The following is a 21,274-nucleotide window of genomic DNA, read 5'->3' as shown; positions in this document are numbered from 1 at the left end:
TCCAGCCAGGTCTCAAACAGCCACACTTAATCTTCCTCAAATGCAGCAAGTGCATTTTTAGCTTCAAGTCTTATTCATGCCATTTCCTCCCAATCAAGAATAGCTTTATATTAGTCAGAATCCTGGCAACAGGATCACTACATAATTTTCAGGGCCCATGAGAGAAGAAAATGCAGGGCCTCTTGTTCAAATATATTAAGAATTCCAAGACTGTTGCAGAAGAGCGTTAAACCAAGCATGCAGCCTTTCTGAGCATGGAGCCCCATGTGACTGCACAGGAAACAGACAGCACATTCACCTGGAATTTTGAGGTGACTTTTAAGTTAAGAGATAATTTACAGAGATGTGTGCAGAGCTGAGAAATCAATAATGCATATTGAAGCACCAAGATATTAGCTAGCAGCAGCAGCAAACTTTTGCCACCCCAGGTCTGAAGGGACACAGGAGAATAAGGAGTGGCCAGAACCTCATTGAGAGCTAAAGCAATAAATAAACAGCCACCCCCAAATAGATGTAGCTATAGAGAAACAAAACTACTGCCAGAATTATGGCAACACACAGAGGAAGTGGGAAAAATAATAACCTGTTATCTCTCCCTTTCCACCTTCAATGTCCAGGTGGTACCTATTATTGGCTGAGTCCAACCAGAAGCCAGAGGGCAAGAGAGCCAGCCCCTGGATAATCTGGTTTCTGGACAGCCTCGTGGAGACTGGAAGAGAATAAAGAAAAATGGAGAATGAATCTGGAAGCAAATATTTTAACCAGCACGATTTTCAGCTGTTTTGCCTGTTTACACATTTTCCATTCTTTAGAAGAATTCTCATCAGCTTCAGCTACCTGTTAGAATTATCTGGGGAGCTTTAAAAGCTTTTATCACCTAGGTTCTAATCCTGGAGATTCTGGTTTAAATGATCTGGTGTACAGCTTGGATATCAGGATGTCTAAAGTCTTCCCAGGTGTTTCTGATGGGCAGCCAAGGTTGAGCTTTAGAGCAGTGTTTCTCAATCTCAGCAGATTGACATTTTGGACCAGATAATCTTTTGTTGTGGAGAGATGTCCTGCACATTGTAGAATGTGTCCTTCATCCACTAGATGCCAGTAGCTCCCCCACCCACACTTTGTGACCACCAAAAATATCTGCAGACATTGCCAAATGTCCCCTGGGAGCAATGTTCCTTGCCCCACCCCTGTTTGAAAACCACTGCTTTGGAACAGGGTTCTCAGAGTGTGATCCCTGCACTGGCAGCATCAGCAGAGCAGGTGGAGGTGAGGTTGAGAAGTTGTTAGAAATGCAAATTCTCAGCCTCCATCTCAGACTTAACTGTGTAGAAAACTCTGGAGTGGGGCACCAGATAATTCTGATGCATGCTCAAGTTAGAACCACTGCTTTAGAGCCTGAATTGAGTTGCTATTCTTCAGAAAGAACTTTAAAAAACAAAATCTGTGTCAGCTTTTACCTATAAACTTGTACCTTTTATTTGAACTTCTAGGGTACTATTTTCTGTATTTCTCATGTTAATAATCATATGTTTGTTACCAAATCAATAACTTTGACACTGGGTTATTTTAGGCAAGTTTCTTCTCCTTGACAAGATTTCGTGCTCTTCAAGAACAAGGACTGCCAAGATGACATTCAGCAGACTTTACAGCCTAGTCCTGCTTGGGGAGGAGGTGGAGGTCACCTGGGGAAATGACTCTAAGAGAACCGACCTTAAATTCACTCATTTCCCAGGTAAGCACTTAGAAGTGTGTCAGGGAAATGCTTCTCAGACTTTCATGTGCAAATAAATCTGAAGATGTTAAAATGCAGATTGTGTTCCTATTTCTCCACATCCTCTCCAGCACCTGTTGTTTCCTGACTTTTTAATGATCGCCATTCTAACTGGTGTGAGGTGGTTATCTCATGTGGTTTTGATTTGCATTTCTCTGATGGCCAGTGATGATGAGCATTTTTTCATATGTTTTTTGGCTGCATAAATGTCTTCTTTTGAGAAGTGTCTGTTCATGTCCTTCGCCCACTTTTTGATGGGGTTGTTTGTTTTTTTCTTGTAAATTTGTTGGAGTTCATTGTAGATTCTGGATATTAGCCCTTTGTCAGATGAGTAGGTTGTGAAAATTTTCTCCCATTTTTTAGGTTGCCTGTTCATTCTGATGGTAGTTTCTTTTGCTGTGCAGAAGCTCTTTAGTTTAATTAGATCCCATTTGTCAATTTTGGCTTTTGTTGCCATTGCCTTTGGTGTTTTAGACATGAAGTCCTTGCCCATGCCTATGTCCTGAGTGGTATTGCCTAGGTTTTCTTCTAGGGTTTTTATGGTTTTAGGTCTAACATGTAAGTCTTTAATCCATCTTGAATTAATTTTTGTATAAGGTGTAAGGAAAGGATCCAGTTTCAGGTTTCTATATATGGCTAGCTAGTTTTCCCAGCACCATTGATTAAATAGGGAATCCTTTTCCCATTGCTTGTTTTTGTCAGGTTTGTCAAAGATCAGATAGTTGTAGATATGTGGCATTATTTCTGAGGGCTCTGTTCTGATCCATTGATCTATGTCTCTGTTGTGGTACCGGAACCATGCTGTTTTGGTTACTGTAGCCTTGTAGTATAGTTTGAAGTCAGGTAGCGTGATGCCTCCAGCTTTGTTCTTTTGGCTTAGGATTGACTTGGCGATGCGGGCTCTTTTTTGGTTCCATATGAACTTTAAAGTAGTTTTTTCCAATTCTGTGAAGAAAGTCATTGGTAGCTTGATGGGGATGGCATTGAATCTATAAATTACCTTGGGCAGTATGGCCATTTTCACGATATTGATTCTTCCAACCCATGAGCATGGAATATTCTTCCATTTGTTTGTATCCTCTTTTATTTCATTGAGCAGTGGTTTGTAGTTTTCCTTGAAGAGATCCTTCATGTCCCTTGTAAGTTGGATTCCTAGGTATTTTATTCTCTTTGAAGCAATTGTGAATGGGAGTTCACTCATGATTTGGCTCTCTGTTTGTCTGTGATTGGTGTACAAGAATGCTTGTGATTTTTGTACATTGATTTTGTATCCTGAGACTTTGCTGAAGTTGCTTATCAGCTTAAGGAGATTTTGGGCTGAGACAATGGGGTTTTCTAGATATACAATCATATCATCTGCAAACAGGGACAATTTGACTTCCTCTTTTCCTAATTGAATACCCTTTATTTCCTTCTCCTGCCTGATTGCCCTGGCCAGAACTTCCAGCACTATGTTGAATAGGAGTGATGAGAGAGGGCATCCCTGTCTTGTGAACACTTTTACACTGTCGGTGGGACTGTAAACTAGTTCAACCATTGTGGAAGTCAGTGCAGCGATTCCTCAAGGATCTAGAACTAGAAATACCATTTGACCCAGCCATCCCATTACTGGGTATATACCCAAAGGACTATAAATCATGCTGCTATAAAGACACATGCACACGTATGTTTATTGTGGCACTATTCACAATAGCAAAGACTTGGAACCAACCCAAATGTCCAACAACAATAGACTGGATTAAGAAAATTTGGCACATATACACCATGGAATACTATGCAGCCATAAAAAAATGACGAGTTTATGTCCTTTGTAGGGACATGGATGAAACTAGAAACATCATTCTCAGTAAACTATCGCAAGGACAAAAAACCAAACACCGCATGTTCTTATCATAGGTGGGAATTGAACAATGAGAACACATGGACACAGGAAGGGGAACATCACACTCTGGGGACTGTTGTGCGGTGGGGGGGAGTGGGGAGGGACAGCATTAGGAGATATACCTAACGCTAAATGACGAGTTAATGGGTGCAGCACACCAACATGGCACATGGATACATATGTAACAAACTTGCACATTGTGCACATGTACCCTAAAACTTAAAGTATAATAATAATTATTAAAAAAAAGAAAATAAATGCAGATTGTGGATCAGAACATACTTTCAGTGGCAAGGTGCTTAAGTGCTCACCAGTCAGTCACTTGCAGGTAGTAAGTCAGACAGTCCAACAGTCAGAGACTACAGAACAACTGGGTGGCGCTGGAGGTTAAAGCCTTCCTGAAAATGGCAAAAGGAGCTTCTAGAAGGACCCAAAATGATTCATACCCTTGTTAGCTGATTTCATTTGGCAGTGATTGGTCATCTTAATATAGTTACGGTCTTGTAGCTTTTACCGATATTAAAGGAACTTTGTTCTTTGTGCCTTCTAGTACCTTTCTGTCAACCACTGAGCCCTTGTAACAACTGTCAAAGTCTATATAGCATTCTTTTGCTTTCTCTCAACTCCAATTTAGTGTTATATATTTGACTGATGCTTAATTAAATAGGTGAATAGGAGGAGGGGATCATGGCAGACGGGAGGAAGGACTAGATTACAGCTCCTACTCAGACAGACAGAACAGTGTTTGGAGGTTCACATTGTGAATTTTTGCTCCAAAACGACTGCAGGAATAAATCAGAAAACCTGAGAGGACCCGCCCTGAAGGAATCAGAATGCTCCTGCAGGACCCAGGAGACACCCCATATACTGTGAGTGTCCAAACCATAGAACTGGGAAAGGGAGATCATCCACCCCGGAACACACACCCCCACTGGGGAAATGGAAGTCCTAGATTACAGAAGATTTTGATCTTACCTGGAGTTGAGTCAATTTAGAGAGCCGAGAGAAATACAGGGGTAGAGGAAACAGCAGGAAAAGCCATGGGAGCTTTGTGGGTCCCCTAGCAAGCCATTTTTGCCTGACCTCACAGGGGTCCTTTGGGAGGGCAGCCAGAGGTGATGGGAAAAGGCCACAGGGAGAAGGAAATCTCCAGCAGAACTTTGTAACACTTTGAACTGATTGAGAAGCCTCCTGGCCAGAACTTGGGGAGGGCGTGAATCCAGTGTGCAGATTCCACAGGCAGAGGAAGAAGGAAAGCCATATTTGCTTCTGCAGCTGGGGACATGGCCGTGCTCACCCACTCCCTGGAAATAGACTTGATGTTGTTGCGGGGAGCATGGTGGGAGAGAGACTAGCCTTTCGGATTGTGTGGGAGCTGGGTGAGGCCTGTGACTGCTAGCTTTCCCCCACTTCCCTAACAACCTTCATGACACAGTAAAGACAGTCGTAATCCTCCTAGGACCATAACTGCATTGACCTGGGAACCTCACCCCCATCCCCAACAGCAGCCTCAGCAAGACCCACCCAAGGAGAGTCTGAGCTCAGACATGCTTAGCCCTACCCCTACCTGGTGGTCCTTCCCTACCCACCAAAGACAAAGGGCATATACTCTTGGGAGTTCTAGGGCCCTGCCCACCACCTGTTCCTCCCTTTACTACCACAGCTGATGCTCTCTGGAAAGTGCCATCTCCTGGCAGGAGGCCAACCAGCACAAAAATAGTGCATTAAACAACCAAAGCTAAGGACCCTCACAGAGTCCATTTCACCCCCCTGCCACTTCCATCAGAACAGATGCTGTTATCCATGGCTGAGAGACCCACAGACAGTTCACATCATAGGACTCTGTGCAGACAACCCCCAGTACCAGCCTAGAGCCTGGTAAACTTGCTGGGTGGCTAGATCCAAAAGCAAGAAAACAATCGCTACAGTTCGGCTCTCAGAAAGACACATCCACGGAAAAGGGGGAGACTACTACATCAAGGGAACACCCTGTGGGACAAAATAATCTAAACAACAGCCTTCAGCCTTAGACCTTTCATCTGACAGAAACTACCCAAATGGGAAGAAACCAGAAAACTGACTCTTGTAATATGACAAACGAGGTTCTTTAATATCCCCCCAAAATCACACTAGCTCACCAGCAATGGACCCAAACCAAGAATAAATTCCTCATTTACCTGAAAAAGAATTTAGGAGGTTAGTTGTTAAGCTAATCAGGGAGGGACCAGAGAAAGGCTAAGCCCAACGCAAGGAAATCCAAAAAATGATACAAGAAGTGAAGGGAGAAATATTCAAGGAAATAGATGGAAAAAATAAAAAACATTCAAAACTTCAGAAAATAATGGACACACTTATAAAAATGCAAAATGCTCTGGAAAGTCTCAGCAATAGAATTGAACAAGTAGAATGAAGAAATTCAGAGCTTGAAGACAAGGTCTTCAAATTAACCCAATATAACAAAGACAAAGAGAAAAGAATAAGAAAATATGAACAAAGCTTCCAAGAAGTATGGGATTATGTTAAACAACCAAACCTAAGAATAATTGGTGTTCCTGAGGAAGAACAGAAATCTAAAAGTTTGGAAAATATATTTGGGGGAATAATTGAGGAAAACTTCCCCAGCCTTGCTAGAGACCTAGATAGCCACATACAAGAAGCACAAAAATACCTGGGAAATTCATCACAAAAAGATCATCACCTAGGCACATTGTCCTCAGGTTATCTAAAGTTAAGACAGGGGAAAGAATCCTAAGAACTGTGAGACAAAAGCACCAGATAACCTATAAAGGAAAGCCTATAAGATTAACAGCAGATTTCTCAGCAGAAATCCTACAGGCTAGAAGGGATTAGGGTCCTATCTTCAGCCTCCTCAAACAAAACAATTATCAGCCAAGAATTTTGTATCCAGTGAAACTAAGCTTCATATATGAAGGAAAGACACAGTCTTTTTCAGACAAACAAATACTTAGAGAGTTCACCACTAACAAGCCACCACTACAAAAAACTGCTAAAAGGAGCTCTAAACCATGAAACAAATCCTGGAAACACGTCAAAACAGAACCTTTTTAAAGCATAAATCTCACAGAACCTATAAAACAAAAATACAATTTAAAAAACAAAAACAGGTCAGATGCGGTGGCTCACACTTGTAATCCCAGCACTTTGGGAGGCCGAGGCAGGTGGATCATGAGGTTAGGAGATCGAGACCATCTTGGCTAACATGGTGAAACTCTGTTTCAACTAAAAATACAAAAAAAAAAAAAAAAATTAGCCAGGCTTGGTGGTGGGTGCCTGTAGTCCCAGCTACTTGGGAGGCTGAGGCAGGAGAATGGCATGAACCCGGGAGGCAGAGCTTGCAGTGAGCTGAGATGGCACCACTGCACTCCAGCCTGGGTGACAGAGCAAGACTCCATCTCAAAAAAGCAAAAACAAAAACAAAACTTTGAACAAACAAAAAAACCCCAAATAACCCAAAACCAAGGTATACAAGCAACAAATAGCATGATGAATGAAATGGTACCTCACGTCTCAGTACTAACCTTGTATGTAAATGGCCTAAATGCTCCACTTAAAAGATACGGAATTGCAGAATGCGTAAGAATTCAACAACCATCTGCTGCCTTCAGGAGACTTACCTAACACATAAGGACTTGCACAAACTTAAGGTAAAGTGGTGGAAAAAGACATTTCATGCAAATGGACACCAAAAGTGAGCAGGAGTAGCTATTCTTATATCAGACAAAACAAACTTTAAAGCAACAGCAGTTAAAAAAGACAAAAAGGGACGTTGTATAATGATAAAGCCTTGTCCAAAAGGAAAATGTCACAATCCTAAACACATATGCACATAACACTGGAGCTCCCAAATTTATAAAACAATTACTAACAGACTGAAGAAATGAGACAGACAGCAACACAATAATAGTTAGGGGACTTCAATACTCCACTGACAGCACTAAACAGGTCATCAAGACAGAAAGTCAACAAAAGAAACAATGAATTTAAACTATACCCTGGAACAAATGCACTTAACAGACGTATACAGAACATTGCATCCAACAACTCCAGAATATGCATTCTATTCAACAGCACATGGAACTTTCTCCAGGATAGACCATATGATAGGCCACAAAACAAGCCTCAATAAATTTAAGAAAATTGAAATCATATCAAGCACTCTCTCAGACCACAGTAGAATAAAACTGGAAATCAACCCCAAAAAGAACCTCTAAAACCATGCAAATACATGGAAATTAAATAACTTGCTCCTGAATGATCATTGGGTCAAAAATGAAATCAAGATGGAAATTTAAAAATTCTTTGAGCTGAACCACAATAGTGACACAACCTATCAAAATCTCTGGGACACAGCAAAGGCAGTGCTAAGAGGAAAGTTCATAGCCCTAAACGCCTACATCAAAAAGTCTGAAAGAGCACAAACAGACTATCTAAGGTCACACCTCAAGCAACTAGAGAAACAAGAAGAACCAAACCCAAAACCAGCAGAAGAAAGGAAATAACCAAGATCAGAGCAGAACTAAATGAAATTCAAACAAACACACAAACAAAAATATAAAAAATAAATAAAACGAAAAGCTGGTTCTTTGAAAAGATAGATAAAATTGATAGACCATTAGCAAGATTAACCAGGGAAAGAAGAGTGAAAATCCAAATAAGCTCAATGAGAAATGAAACGGAGATACTACAACTGACACCACAGAAATACAAAAGATTATTCAAGGCTACTATGAACACCTTTATGTGCATAAGCTGGAAAACCTAAAAGAGATGGATAAATTCCTGGAAAGATACAACCCTCCTAGCTTAAATGAGGATGAATTAGATACCCTAAACATACTGATAACAAGCAATGAGATTGAAATGGTAATTTAAAAATTGCCAACAAAAAAAAAGTCCAGGACCAGACGGATTCACAGCAGCATTCTACCAAACATTCAAAGAAGAATTGGTACCAATTCTATTGACAGTATTCCACAAGCTAGAGAAAGAGGGAACCCTCCCTAAATCATTCTATGAAGCCAGTATCACCCTAATACCAAAACCAGGAAAGGACATAACCAAAAAGGAAAACTACAGGCCAATATCCCTGATGAACATAGATGTTAAAATCCTTAACCAAGTACTAGCTAACCAAATCCAACAACATATCAAAAAGATAATCCACCATAATCAAGTGGGTTTCATACCAGGGATGCAGGGTTGGTTTAACATATCCAAGTCAATAAATGTGATACACCACATAAACAGAGTTAAAAACAAAAATCACATGACCATCTCAATAGATGCAGATAAAGCATTCGACAAAATCCAGCATCCCTTTATGATTAAAACTCTCAGCAAAATTGGCATACAAGGGACATATCTTAATGTAATAAAAGCCATCTATGACAAACCCACGGACAATATAATACTTAATGGAGAAAACTTGAAAGCATTCCCTTTGAGAACTGGAATAAGGTGAGGATGCCCACTCTCTTCAGCATAGTACTGGAAGTCCTAGCCAGAGCAATCAGACAAGAGAAAGAAATAAAGGGCATCCAAATTGGTAAAGAGGAAGTCAAACTGTTGCTCTTCGCTGATGATATGATTGTTTACCTAGAAAACCCTAAAGACTCCTACAGAAAGTTGTTAGAACTGTTAAAGGAATTCAGCAAAGTTTCCAGGCACAAAATTAATGTACACAAATCAGTAGCTCTTCTATACACCAACAGTGACCAAGCTGAGAATCAAATCAATAACTCAACCTCTTTTACAATAGCTGCAAAAAATAAAATAAAATAAAATTCTTAGGAACATACCTAACCAAGGAGGTGAAAGACCTCTACAAGGAAAACTATAAAACACTGCTGAAAGAAATCATAGATGACACAAACAAATGGAAACACATCCCATACTCATGGATGAGTAAAATCAATATTGTGAAAATGACCCTACTGCCCAAAGCAATCTACAAATTCAACACAATGCCCATTAAAATACCACCATCATTCTTCACAAAATTAGAAAAAGCAATTCTAAAATTCATATGGAACCAAAAAAGAGCCCACATAGCCAAAGCAAGACAACAAAAAGAACGAATCTGGAGGCATCATATTACCTGATTTCAAACTTAAGTAAGGCCATAGTCACCAAAATGGTATTGGTATAAAAATAGGCATATAGGCTGGGTGGGGTGGCTCATGCCTGTAATCTCAGCACTTTGGGAGGCCAAGGCCAGAAGATCACTAGGTCAGGAGTTCGAGACCAGCCTGACCAACATAGTGAAATCCTGTCTCTAATAAAAATACAAAAATTAGCCAGGCATGGTGGCACACACCTATAATCCCAGTTACCCGGGAGCCTGAGGCAGGAGAATCACTTGAACCTGGGAGGCAGAGGTTGCAGTGAGCAGAAATCATGCCACTGCACTCCAGCCTGGGTGACAGAGCGAGATTCTGTCTCAAAAACAAACAAACAAACAAACAAACAAACAAACAAACAAACAGCACATAGATCAATGGAACAGAATAGAGAACCCAGAAATAAACCCAAATACTTACAGCCAACCGATCTTCAAAGCAAACAAAAACATAAAGTGGGGAAAGGACACCCTTCTCAACAAATGTTGCTGGGATAATTGGCTAGTCATATGTAGGAGAATGAAACTGGATCCTCATCTCTCACCTTATACCAAAATCAATTCAAGGTCGATTAAGGACTTAAATCTAAGACCTGAAGCTATAAAAATTCTAGAAGATAACATTGGAAAAACTCTTCTAGACATTGGCCTAGGCAAGGATTTCATGACCAATAACCCAAAAGCAAATGCAATAAAAACAAAGATAAATTGCTGAGAGTTAATTAAACTAAAGAGCTTTTGCATGGCAATAGGAACAGTCAGCAGAGTAAACAGACAACCCACAGAGTAGGAAAAAATCTTCACAATCTATATATCTGACAAAGGACTAATATCCAGAATCTACAATGAACTCAAGCAAATCAACAAGAAAAAACCAACAATCTCATCAAAAAGTGGGCTAAGGACATGAATAGACAATTCTCGAAAGAAGATATGCGAATGGCCAACAAACATGAAAAAATGCTCAACATCACTAACGATCAAGGAAATGCAAATCAAAACCACAATGCGATACCACCTTACTCCTGCAAGAATGACCGTAATCAAAAAATCAAAAAATAGTAGATGTTGGCCGGGATTTGGTGAACAGGGAACACTTCTACACTGCTGGTGGGAATGTAAACTAGTACAACCAGTATGGAAAACAGTGTGGAGATTTTTTAAAGAACTAAAAGTGGAACTACCATTTGATCCAGCAATCCCACTACTGGGTATCTACCCAGAGGAAAAGAAGTCATTAAACAAAAAACATACTTGCACACGCATGTTTTTAGCAGCACAATTCACAATTGCAAAAATGTGGAACCAACCCAAATGCTCATCAGTCAATGAGTGGATAAAGGAACTGTGGTGTATACATATGATGGAATACTACTCAGCCATGAAAAGGAATGAATTAATGGCCTTTGCAGCAACCTGGATGAGATTGGAGACTATTATTCTAAGTGAAGTAACTCAGGAATGGAAAACCAAACGTATGTTCTCACTCATAAGTGGGAGCTAAGCTATGAGAATGCAAAGGCATAAGAATTACACAGTGGGCTTTGGGGACTCAAAGGAAAAGGTGAGAAGGAAGTGAAGGATAAAAGACTACAAATAGGGTGCAGTGTATGCTGCTGGGGTGATGGGTGCACTAAAATTTCACAAATCACCACTAATGAACTTATTCATGTAACCAAATACCAGCTGTTCCCCAATAACCTATGGAAATTAAAAAAATTAACAACAAAAAAGTAAAGTAACTACATTAAATGAAAAAATAAAATAAAATAAGGCTGGGCACAGTGGCTCACACTTGTAATCCCAGCACTTTGGGAAGCTGAGGTGGGCAGATCACTTGAGGTCAGGAATTCAAAACCAGCCTGGCCAACATGGGAAATCCTGTCTCTACTAAAATACAAAAATTATCTGGGCGTGGTGGGAGGTGCCTATAAACTCACCTACTTGGGAGGCTGAGGCAGGAGAATAACTTGAACCTGGGAGGCGGAGGTTGCAATGAGCTGGGATCGCTCCATTGCACTCCAGCCTGGGTGACAGAGCGAGACTCTGTCTCAAAAAAAAAAAAAAAAAAAAAAAAAAAAAAAAAAAAAAAAAAAAAGAAAAGTGAGGTGAATAAATGAATAAGCCTTCATTGACCCTTTGGATTTTATATCTCCAGATAAACCCAGTTAATGTGGTCCCTAACCAAATTGTAGGCACTTTTATAAACTGAACTACTGTTTCATTTACTACACCTCTATCCCTCAAATCCAGTCAAAGAGGTTAGATGTGCAAACCCCCAAGCAAACTTTGGGCTATTAACACCAGTAAGTTAACTCCACAACCTTACTTCTAATTTGTAACATCTTCATGACATGTCCAAGGTACAAAGACAGAACTAGGATTCCCTGCCTTGTAAAAATTTGAAAAATCTCTATCATTGAAATACTGACAGATTTTATGACTAAATCATCCCTCCCATTTTCTTAAAAAAATTGGAGTACTAGTTTCTGTTCCTTTCTTTGGTATCTCTTTGCCAAAACTTAAAATCCTAATATTCAGAAATTTTTTTTTGGTATTTTTGCCTAATACTTTTTTTCTGCAGTTAAAGTCCATTTCTACTTATTATGGCCTTTGGACACATGTGGAAAATTTGACCTGTACATAAGTACTTTATGTGTTTGAAACCTTACTGTATTAGAACAATCTGAAATTTTATTTGGCTAAAATAAATAATCCTTACTAAAATCCGTTTTTCTTTTCTTCCCTTTTCCTTGTTGGCAATTCTATCAAAATAATGAATAAGGGGGAAAATCTGTACCTCTAGAGATAATTGAACAGGGAACAATAAGCCGCCTGGGGTTTATAACTAAGCAGGGTATGTGTTAGGCCGTCCTATCAAGTGTTGCTGGGAAAACATTATCTGGGAAGACTTTATGGGAAGAAGACGACTTCCAAATAAGGCTCAAGTTCATAATGGAAAAGTTAAAAATGATCTTTTTAATAGTTGGCAGAGTACCCCAACACAATACATTACTATTTCAGACTTCTCATGAGTTATGTCCTACTACAAAGATAATGGAAGAGATGCGTACTTACAGCTTTATTAACAACCTCATGATTTGTGTCTATTGTGCCAAAGACTTACCACAACTTAAACTCTCAGGGAACCATAATGCCATAGGGACAGAATCTAATGTCGGCTCCTTCTTCAGACAGAGCTACAACTAAACCATCCTTCCCAATTTTTTTTTCTAAAAATTGGAGGACTGTTTTCTGTACCTTCCTTGGGTATTCCATTACCAATGTTAAAAACCCTAAAATTCAGAAATTAAAAAAAAAATTTTTCACCTGAAGCTCTTTTTTTTCTGCTGTTAAGTTCAGCTGCTACTTATTTTGGCCTTAATAGAGATACAGAAAATTTGATCCGCACATGAGCACTTTATGCATATGAAACCTTACTATATTAGGACAATCTGAAATTTTATTTGGCTAAGATACATAGTCCTAATTCTGTTTACTTCTCCTCAAATACCCTATTACTTAAGCCTCAAATCATCTTTATTATATCCTTTTAGTCCTCTCTAACATTTCCATGTCCTTCTAAGTTGTGCTTCTAAAACTTAAGTACAATTGTTTATTAAGATCTCATGCAATGCCCAGGAGAAGGAGATGGTTTGTATTCTTAAGATTCTTATATGTTTCCCTTTTACTTAGATAACTCAGAAGCAACCTGATTTTTGTCTTCCCATTAGGAACTCTTGCTTGAAATAACCCTTGTTTAAAATTGGGCATTAATTTCTAGTTAAAAATGTCAGACCGAGCACAGACATCTACCTCCTGTTCTTTAAAAGATGCCTTTGAAATGACAGCAAATATTTTCTTTTAATGAAAGCAGAACAATGCTGAAAAACATGTGTTTGTCAAAAATGTGAAAGAATTCCTAGAATACAGAAAACATATGTGACCCAATAGACAGAGACAGCAGAGGAAACCATAGCCCAAGATAACAAGAATACGTATGGGATGTTCTCAGGAGTTCCAGGAAAGCTCCAAGTTCAAAATCACTAAAGGCAAAGGGTAAGGGTGGCTAGTTCCAGGTTATTCCTTTAAAAGAGCATCCCTACCCACTCCCACCGTAAGTGGCCAGCAGTGGGAATTTTTGTCCTTGGGCAAAAGCCCGAAAATTACACTTTAAAGGAAATGAGTGATGTTTGCCCAAAGCTTTGTAGTTAGGGTTTCGGGAGCTGAGAAGGAGTCAGAACCGAGGCTGAGTATTTCCAGAATATACAACAGATATGGAGAGGCTCTGTTTCTATGTCATCACCATCCCCACTCTTGCTGATGGAGGAACCATCACATGGAACATTATCATTTGATGTCGCAGATGTAAAAGGAGAGTTCTAGAGGCCTTGGAATAAAAATTTTACATGTGGAAACTTAAAAAGTTGATCTCGGCCGGGCGCGGTGGCTCACGCTTGTAATCCCAGCACTTTGGGAGGCCGAGGCGGGCGGATCCCGAGGTCAGGAGATCGAGACCACAGTGAAACCCCGTCTCTACTAAAAATACAAAAAATTAGCCGGGCATGGTGGCGGGCGCCTGTAGTCCCAGCTACTCGAAGAGGCTGAGGCAAGAGAACCCGGGAGGTGGAGCTTGCAGTGAGCCGAGATTGCGCCACTGCATTCCAGCCTGGGCGACAGAGCGAGACTCCATCTCAAAATAAATAAATAAATAAAATAAAATAAAAATAAAAAGTTGATCTCAGGCCGGGTGCAGTGGCTCATGCCTGTAATCCCAGCACTTTGGGAGGCTGATGTGGGCAGATCACCTGAGGTTGGGAGTTCGAGACCAGCCTGACCAACATGGAGAAACTCTGTCTCTACTAAAAATACAAAATTAGAAGAGTGTGTTTGGTGCATGTGTGTAATCCCAGCTACTCGGGAGGCTGAGGCAGGAGAATCATTTGAACCCAGGAGGCGGAGGTTGCCGTGAGCCGAGATTGTGCCATTGCACTCCAGCTTGGGCAACAAGAGCGAAACTCTGTGTCAAAAAAAAAAAGAGAAAAGAAAAAAAAATTGATCTCAAAAAAAAAAAAAGAAAAGAAAAAAGTTGATCTCATAGAAGTAGAGAGTAGAATAGTTACTAGTAGAGACTATAAGGTTTGGGGGGAGACAGTCAGAGATTGGTTAACAGATACAAAAGTATAGCTAGATGGGAGAATAAGTTCTAGTGTACTATAGCACTATAGAGTAACTATAATCAACAATTTAGTGTATATTTTCAAATAGCTAGAAGAGTGGATTTTGAATGTTCCCAACACAAAGACATGATAAATGTCTGAGGTGATGGAAATGCTGATTAAACCTGATTTCAGCATTACACATTGTATGCATATATCAAAATATCACGCTGTCTCATAGAGGTACAATTATTATGTGTCAATTAAAAATAATTTTTAAAATCTGAGTTATGGATATTTTCTTAAAATAAAACAGAAAAAAATCAACATATATGTACACACAGTTTTGCAAATCACTTCAAGAGATTTGCCTCTAAAACTTATCCACAGAGCTCTGGCAGCACAGACCCAGATTAGGAACCTTAGAATGGTCTTACCTGGAATCTGTTTGGACCTCATGATGCTGACACCTGCAGCCTAAGAGCCGGAGTGGGCACATGGATGGGGCAACACAGTCCATGCTTTCGCTTTTGGGAGCAGGAGTGTAGTCTCTCATTCTGCCTCTAACATTATAGCGGTTCTCTAGGACCTCCTCATGTGAGTGAGGAAATGCAAAGAACCAAAGGCAGCCTGATAGTTGTGTGTGGTCGGGTATGGTTCCACAGGAAACAAGAATCCTCTGATCCAGTGGCCACTGTGCTATGAATTCTTGACTTTTGTATAGCATGCAGCGATTCACAGAGCACTTTTATAAATGCTGTCTCATTGGACTCACGAATATCTCTGGAATCATGAGGTCAGGAGCAGCAGTCTCATTTTACGAAGTAAAGCAGTGAAGCCTCAGAAGGGTTAAATGACTTGTTGAGGGTTGTCCAACTAGTTAGTGACAGGGTTGAGACTAGGTTTTCTGACCATAATCAAACAATTTTTCCATTTTACCTGCCCCCGCCAACCCCCGGCCCAGGCTAAACTTCCGTGTGAGTAAAATGTGGAATATGATTTTGGACTCTTGAGAAAGCCTCGTTTCTCTAATAGCACACAAAGACTTTCTATTCACAAGCAGAGGGAAGGCTCAAAATGCAAAGTAAATTTATTATCACCAGGAATACTTGCTATAGCTATTCGAAAACAGGGGCTGGAGGCAATAGGGACTATCCTGTGTGGTGGTCTGTAGGGAGCCTGTGCGAGGCACTGGATGCCCAAGAAAAAATACAGAGATTAAGCAGATTCCCCAACACAGCTGTGGGGCCTCTACTTCCCAACATGGCCTAGAGCTGGCCCTAAGAACATTAAAGAACAGTAGGAGGTTTGCGAGAGAAGAAAAAGTACAAATAACTTGTTTTGTAGAGGCCCAGCCATTTAGGAACCGGATCTACCTCAGCTGTGTATCTCCTAGCCCAGCCCCAGGGCTGGCAGAGAGTAGGTGCTCAGGAGCTGTGTGTGCTAAGTGGAGGAAATGCAAATGGTAAACTGGCCCATGGAGGATCAAGATGAGTAACTATGAGACATTCTGAGACTGCCAAAAATGACTTTTCTACCAGTGACATTGTCAACTGGCATACCATTGGTTAGAAGGCAGTATTGGAACTCAGAAAACTGGGGTGGACAAAGAACTGAATATAATTTTTTGGTTATTTGGGAGTGGGAGGGTCACATACTGGCAGGTGGTGAACCCAGTGACCCAAGAGACCTCTTTTATTTGTGATTCCCCTATGGTTAAATAACAAACTGCTTTTCACAGTTTGGTAATTCAGTGGTTCCTTTCCATAACAGGAAAAAAAGTGAAAGTAACTAACCATCAACTAAGACCTTGAACTCCCTCAGCTGAGAGAAGAGACTAATGCATACAGGTCATAAAAAAATTAAAGTTCTTCTGCTGCAGCAAAGAGGGAGAGACAAGGCTGTGCTAACGATCTATCTCATGCTTTCTTGTTGTATGAAGAAGGCCATGATGACAGCTAACTTTCAAGACTTCCAGTATGAATCAGTGGCATGACCACTGTGCTTCCCTAGGTAGACCCTGAAAGAAGCATAGAGAAGAGAGTCTGGTGGGGAAATCCTACCTCCAGGATTTAACCCTCCTCCATTTCTCATAGCGTAGTTGAGTAACCCCAGCAACATCCTCTAGCCCAGGGTTTCCCAAACCAAAGTTATTTCTTTATAATGGTCACAATTTTTGTCTTATCCAAGTACCAGCTGTATTTGTATTTCTTTGATATTTTCCTGTAAATTAATCTAGATTTTTAAACCTAATGCTAGAGCTTAACACCAACTGCTTGTTCAGTATACAAGCAATTATTTTTCTAGAAACAACAAAATAGCTTCAGTTTTTTGTGTGTTTTGTGGCCTAAAAGTACATTTTTTATTATGATTTTTCTTTGAATATTAGGTTGTTGGGGAATGACATCACTTAAAACAGAAACTGGGGAAATACTTTGTACAAGCTTTTAAAATGTGGTTAAAAGTTGGGAAAAAACAGATTCTTCCAATCAGTGATAGTTTTGGAAGAAAGTGGTGTACCCAGAAAACTTCTCTTTCTCAGTCCTGGTTGTGCAAGTAGGGAAGGAGGTGACTTTCATTCAGATAATGAAATATAATAAGAATGGTGTAAATTTGGTCAAAATAATGACAAGGAAAAGAAAATATTTCTCAAAGGCAAAATCACACTGCAAGGCAATTTGTATTCACTACAGAAAGCTTGCCCAAAGTGAAACTTCAGCTATTTCAGAATTCTTAGTGAAGATTAAATCTCTCTAATTTGTTCCTACTCAGGGGAATCACAAGATATGGAGTTTACAGGTTTCTAACCTAAATGGTCTTTTGCAACTGGAAGGACATCCCTAAAGAATAAGGAAAAGATTGGCCTCACTGGCCTCTCAGGGAATGGCATGGTTTTGGACTATTTAAATCAGCAAATGTATTGCTTTCTTACCAAGTTCAGAGTCTGCATTTTGTAAACTCAGGAGCACAAAGGTAAAAGATAGAAGTCCTACTCTGTATGAGTTGTAATTGAGTGAAAGGAAAACAAGCAAACAAAAAATTGCAGTACATTGCAAGTACTCAAGGCAGTAAGAACTGACATTTATTTAGTGATCGTCATATGATACACATTAACCTACCAAATCCTCATAAAGATACACTTCACATATGGAGAAACTGAGACACAAAACAATCAAGCCGTTCATCAAGGTGTCAAAGTTTATAAGTGGCAGAACCAGAAATCAAATTGAGACTGTTTGGTTCCAGGGCCTTAGGCATCACAAGTTGGGGAATCTTCAAAGAAAGTGATCTGAAGATGAAGAAGAGCTTACCAGGCATGTGGAGATCAAGGGGTAAGAAGCTGAGATATGACACTCCAGTTCTAGAAAATAGAGTGTATGAAACATCTCTGAAATGACTATTTAAATATGATGAGTTGCTAGATGTGCTTCAAAGTGAATTATGAGGCACAGTTCCCACCTTCATTACACATTTATTAAGCATCTGTTATGTGCCAGGAATTATATTCCATAGTAGGAATATGGCCATCAAGAGGACACCATCCCTCTCCTAGGCCAGAAGAGTCATTATATGTGATTTGAAAACCCATTGAGTTTGGACAAATTGTTTGAGAAGGGTGGCATAAACTCTTAACCTCATAAAACTTAATTAGAACTGGGAAATCTGTCAAATTTGGGGGTTTTGTTTTACACCTCGATAAAAACAAACAAGCAACAACAACCAAGATTCCTCATCCTTTCCCCACTGGCAAAACACTTTTATTTTCCATAAATGCTTTAATCAGTTTGGAGTGTTGGTTTAAACGTTTAGAGTGTATTTGAGAGCTTTAAGTATCAAACAGAGTTTTAAAGTGGCTTTTCCTGTTAACACAATGTTTCTTGTAACCAGTGAGTTGTGCCAAAACTCACTGTAAAGTAATAGTGTCAGGTGGGGTTGTATTTTGGCAGTAACGCATCAACCTTTTGAATGGCACTACATTTTTTCTAAGTGTTCAGTTCACATTTTGCCTTTGCGTACAACTTCCAGAACATCACTTTACCATCTTGGAAATCAGTTTGCATTATTTGTGATAATACTTACCCTTTATTATAATTACCACAAGTCATGGGAAGGTTCAACTGTTTCATTAGTTAACTGAGAACAACAAAGTCTAAAGTTTCATTAAAATCAGATGTAATGCTTGTGTTCCAAGGTCAGCTGGAAACTAATAGGAATAATTTAAGCCACGATATCCCAACTGAGGCTGAGCCACGCTAATCATTCTGCAGATCATACTAGAGTGATTCTGAAGGGAAAAAAAGACATCCCATTTCTCCCTCATTAAGTATACTGAAGACCAACTTTGTAGGAGGAAAGGATTAATCTACAGCAGGGTGGTCACAGTTCATGCCTGGAGAACCACTCACAGGCAATCCTTGGCATCCAGGAGCCACAACCAAGTGGGTCTTAGGGGACTAAAGAGCTGATTCCCCTTTCTCCTCTCTCTTTTTTTTCCTTTTAGGTGTCTCTTCTCTCTTCCATAACGTAGCAAGTGTGGAACCAGGGGATTCTGAGAATGTCTAGAGTCCCTTGGAAAATTTTCTCACCCACCACCTTCCAAAGCTGTAAATGCCAGGAAGCTTTGAGAATGAGGAAGGAAAGTCTTGCCATTCTGGCAAAACAGCCTACTGGAAAGCTCCCTGTGATACCCACTAGCCTTTTGTCTAAAAACTTCTAGCCCTTTACCTGTAGTCATTATTTTTATTTGATAAAGTCATAAGGGATTTACCTTCTTCGCCATGAATAAAGGAGCCTGTCTCAGTCTGCTTTGTGCAGCTATAACAGAATGCAACAAACTAGGAACTTTATTAAAAACAGAAATTTATTTCTCACAATTCTGGAGGCTGGGAAGTCCAAGATCAAGGGGCCATATCTGGTGAGGGTCTTCCTGCAGGATCATAACATGGCAAAGGGCATCCTATGGGTGAGAGATAAAAGGGGGCTGAACTTTTCTTTTTATAACAAATCCATTCCCGAGATAACAAACCCACTCCTGCAATAATAGCATTAATCCATTCATGGGGACAGGGTCCTTATGACCTAAACACCTCTCAAAGGTCCCACCTCCCAGTACTGCTGCATTGGGGATCAAGTTTCCAACACATGAACTTTGGGGGATGCATTCAAACCACAGCAGAGCCTCTTCTGTCTTCAAGGTTTTGTCAGGCACTTCCCAGGGGTGCCTTTTTTCTTCTGTGAATAAAATCAAGCTGGGAAGACTGCTTCTATGAACTGCAAATTTAAATAAAGAAGAAAAAGAAAGTGTGTCTAGGCAAAATAAGTATAGAATACATATAGTCATCATCTGCCTAATTGTGGCATTTGAAACAAAGATGGAAGAGAAAATAATTTTATAGGCTATTGGAAATCCTGAATCTGTTAGTCCACAAAGTAAACGCAAGCTTGTAAAACTGGAAATTCCCGAGACCACGTTACTGCCCCCACCATACGAACCCCATTTTCTCCATTTGCTTTGAAAGAAGGAGGATGGGAGTGGGGGAAACAAGAGTTCTAAGTAATATATTTTTCTGCTTTTGGAATACATAAAGGTTCCACACAGACCTCTAAGTAACAACAGTTTTCGGGAATGTTGAAGAGGGGACATAATTGTTGACATAGAGGATGCCAGACTAGGGATCAAAGAGTTGCCTCTGGCTATAAGAAACTTAGAAGCTGCTGGGCTGTGCTTCCTTAACCCTCACACTGCTATTCACACCAAACTTGGGCACTTACCAGAATCTCCTCTCTCCATCCCTTTTCTTTGCTTTCTAATTCCCTTTAAATCTTAATCCCTATAGTTATTTATGCTTTGCAAAATGCCTTCATAAATTATGATGAAAATGAAATTTCATCTGAAATTGCTGATAGTAGTCTGTTTTGCCCTACAAATGGGTATTTAGTACAATTTAATATACTGCCTCATTTTATCACCTTGATACCCTTTTTGCGGACAGAGCCTGTTAACTGTGGTGAGACTCAGCCCCAGAGGTCATATAACAAAAGAAGTGGCTGACCTAGAACTTGAACCTGGGTGTCTGACTCTAAATCCAGTACTCTTTTCTCCCTGCACTGCTGCTTCCTGCTCCTGGGGCTGACCCTGCAAGAGAAGAACAAGAAGAAAGGAAGATGTGTCTAGGTTTTGGGTTCTTCACTGTGGATTTGAACCACCTTTGTAGGTCCCAGGCAATCTTCTCCAGGCAATCTCTCCTCCAGTGCTCAAGATATCAAATATATAAAAATGCACCCATATCTTGTATTACCTACAATTTTTATAAATTTTAAAA

The 21,274-nt window shown here is 40.0% G+C and overlaps 1 protein-coding gene across 2 annotated transcripts in view; it reads left to right on the top strand.

Moving 5' to 3' along the window:
* Nucleotides 1-19,534, top strand: part of FTCDNL1 (formiminotransferase cyclodeaminase N-terminal like) — a 217,607-nt gene extending 198,073 nt beyond the window's left edge. For both annotated transcript variants that reach the window (XM_063644988.1, XM_063644989.1), the window contains 2 exons: nt 1,571-1,732; nt 19,453-19,534. In XM_063644988.1, coding sequence (XP_063501058.1) covers nt 1,571-1,732; nt 19,453-19,514 — 224 coding nt within the window. In that variant the 3' untranslated portion in view covers nt 19,515-19,534. The remainder of the gene's footprint in view (nt 1-1,570; nt 1,733-19,452) is intronic.
* Nucleotides 19,535-21,274: the final 1,740 nt, after the last annotated feature.

Source organism: Symphalangus syndactylus, chromosome 8, assembly GCF_028878055.3.
Source record: "Symphalangus syndactylus isolate Jambi chromosome 8, NHGRI_mSymSyn1-v2.1_pri, whole genome shotgun sequence".
NCBI classification, from domain to species: Eukaryota; Metazoa; Chordata; class Mammalia; order Primates; family Hylobatidae; genus Symphalangus; species Symphalangus syndactylus.
The sequence above is the reverse complement of the archived record's forward strand: the minus strand, read 5'-3'. Positions and strand labels throughout refer to the sequence as shown.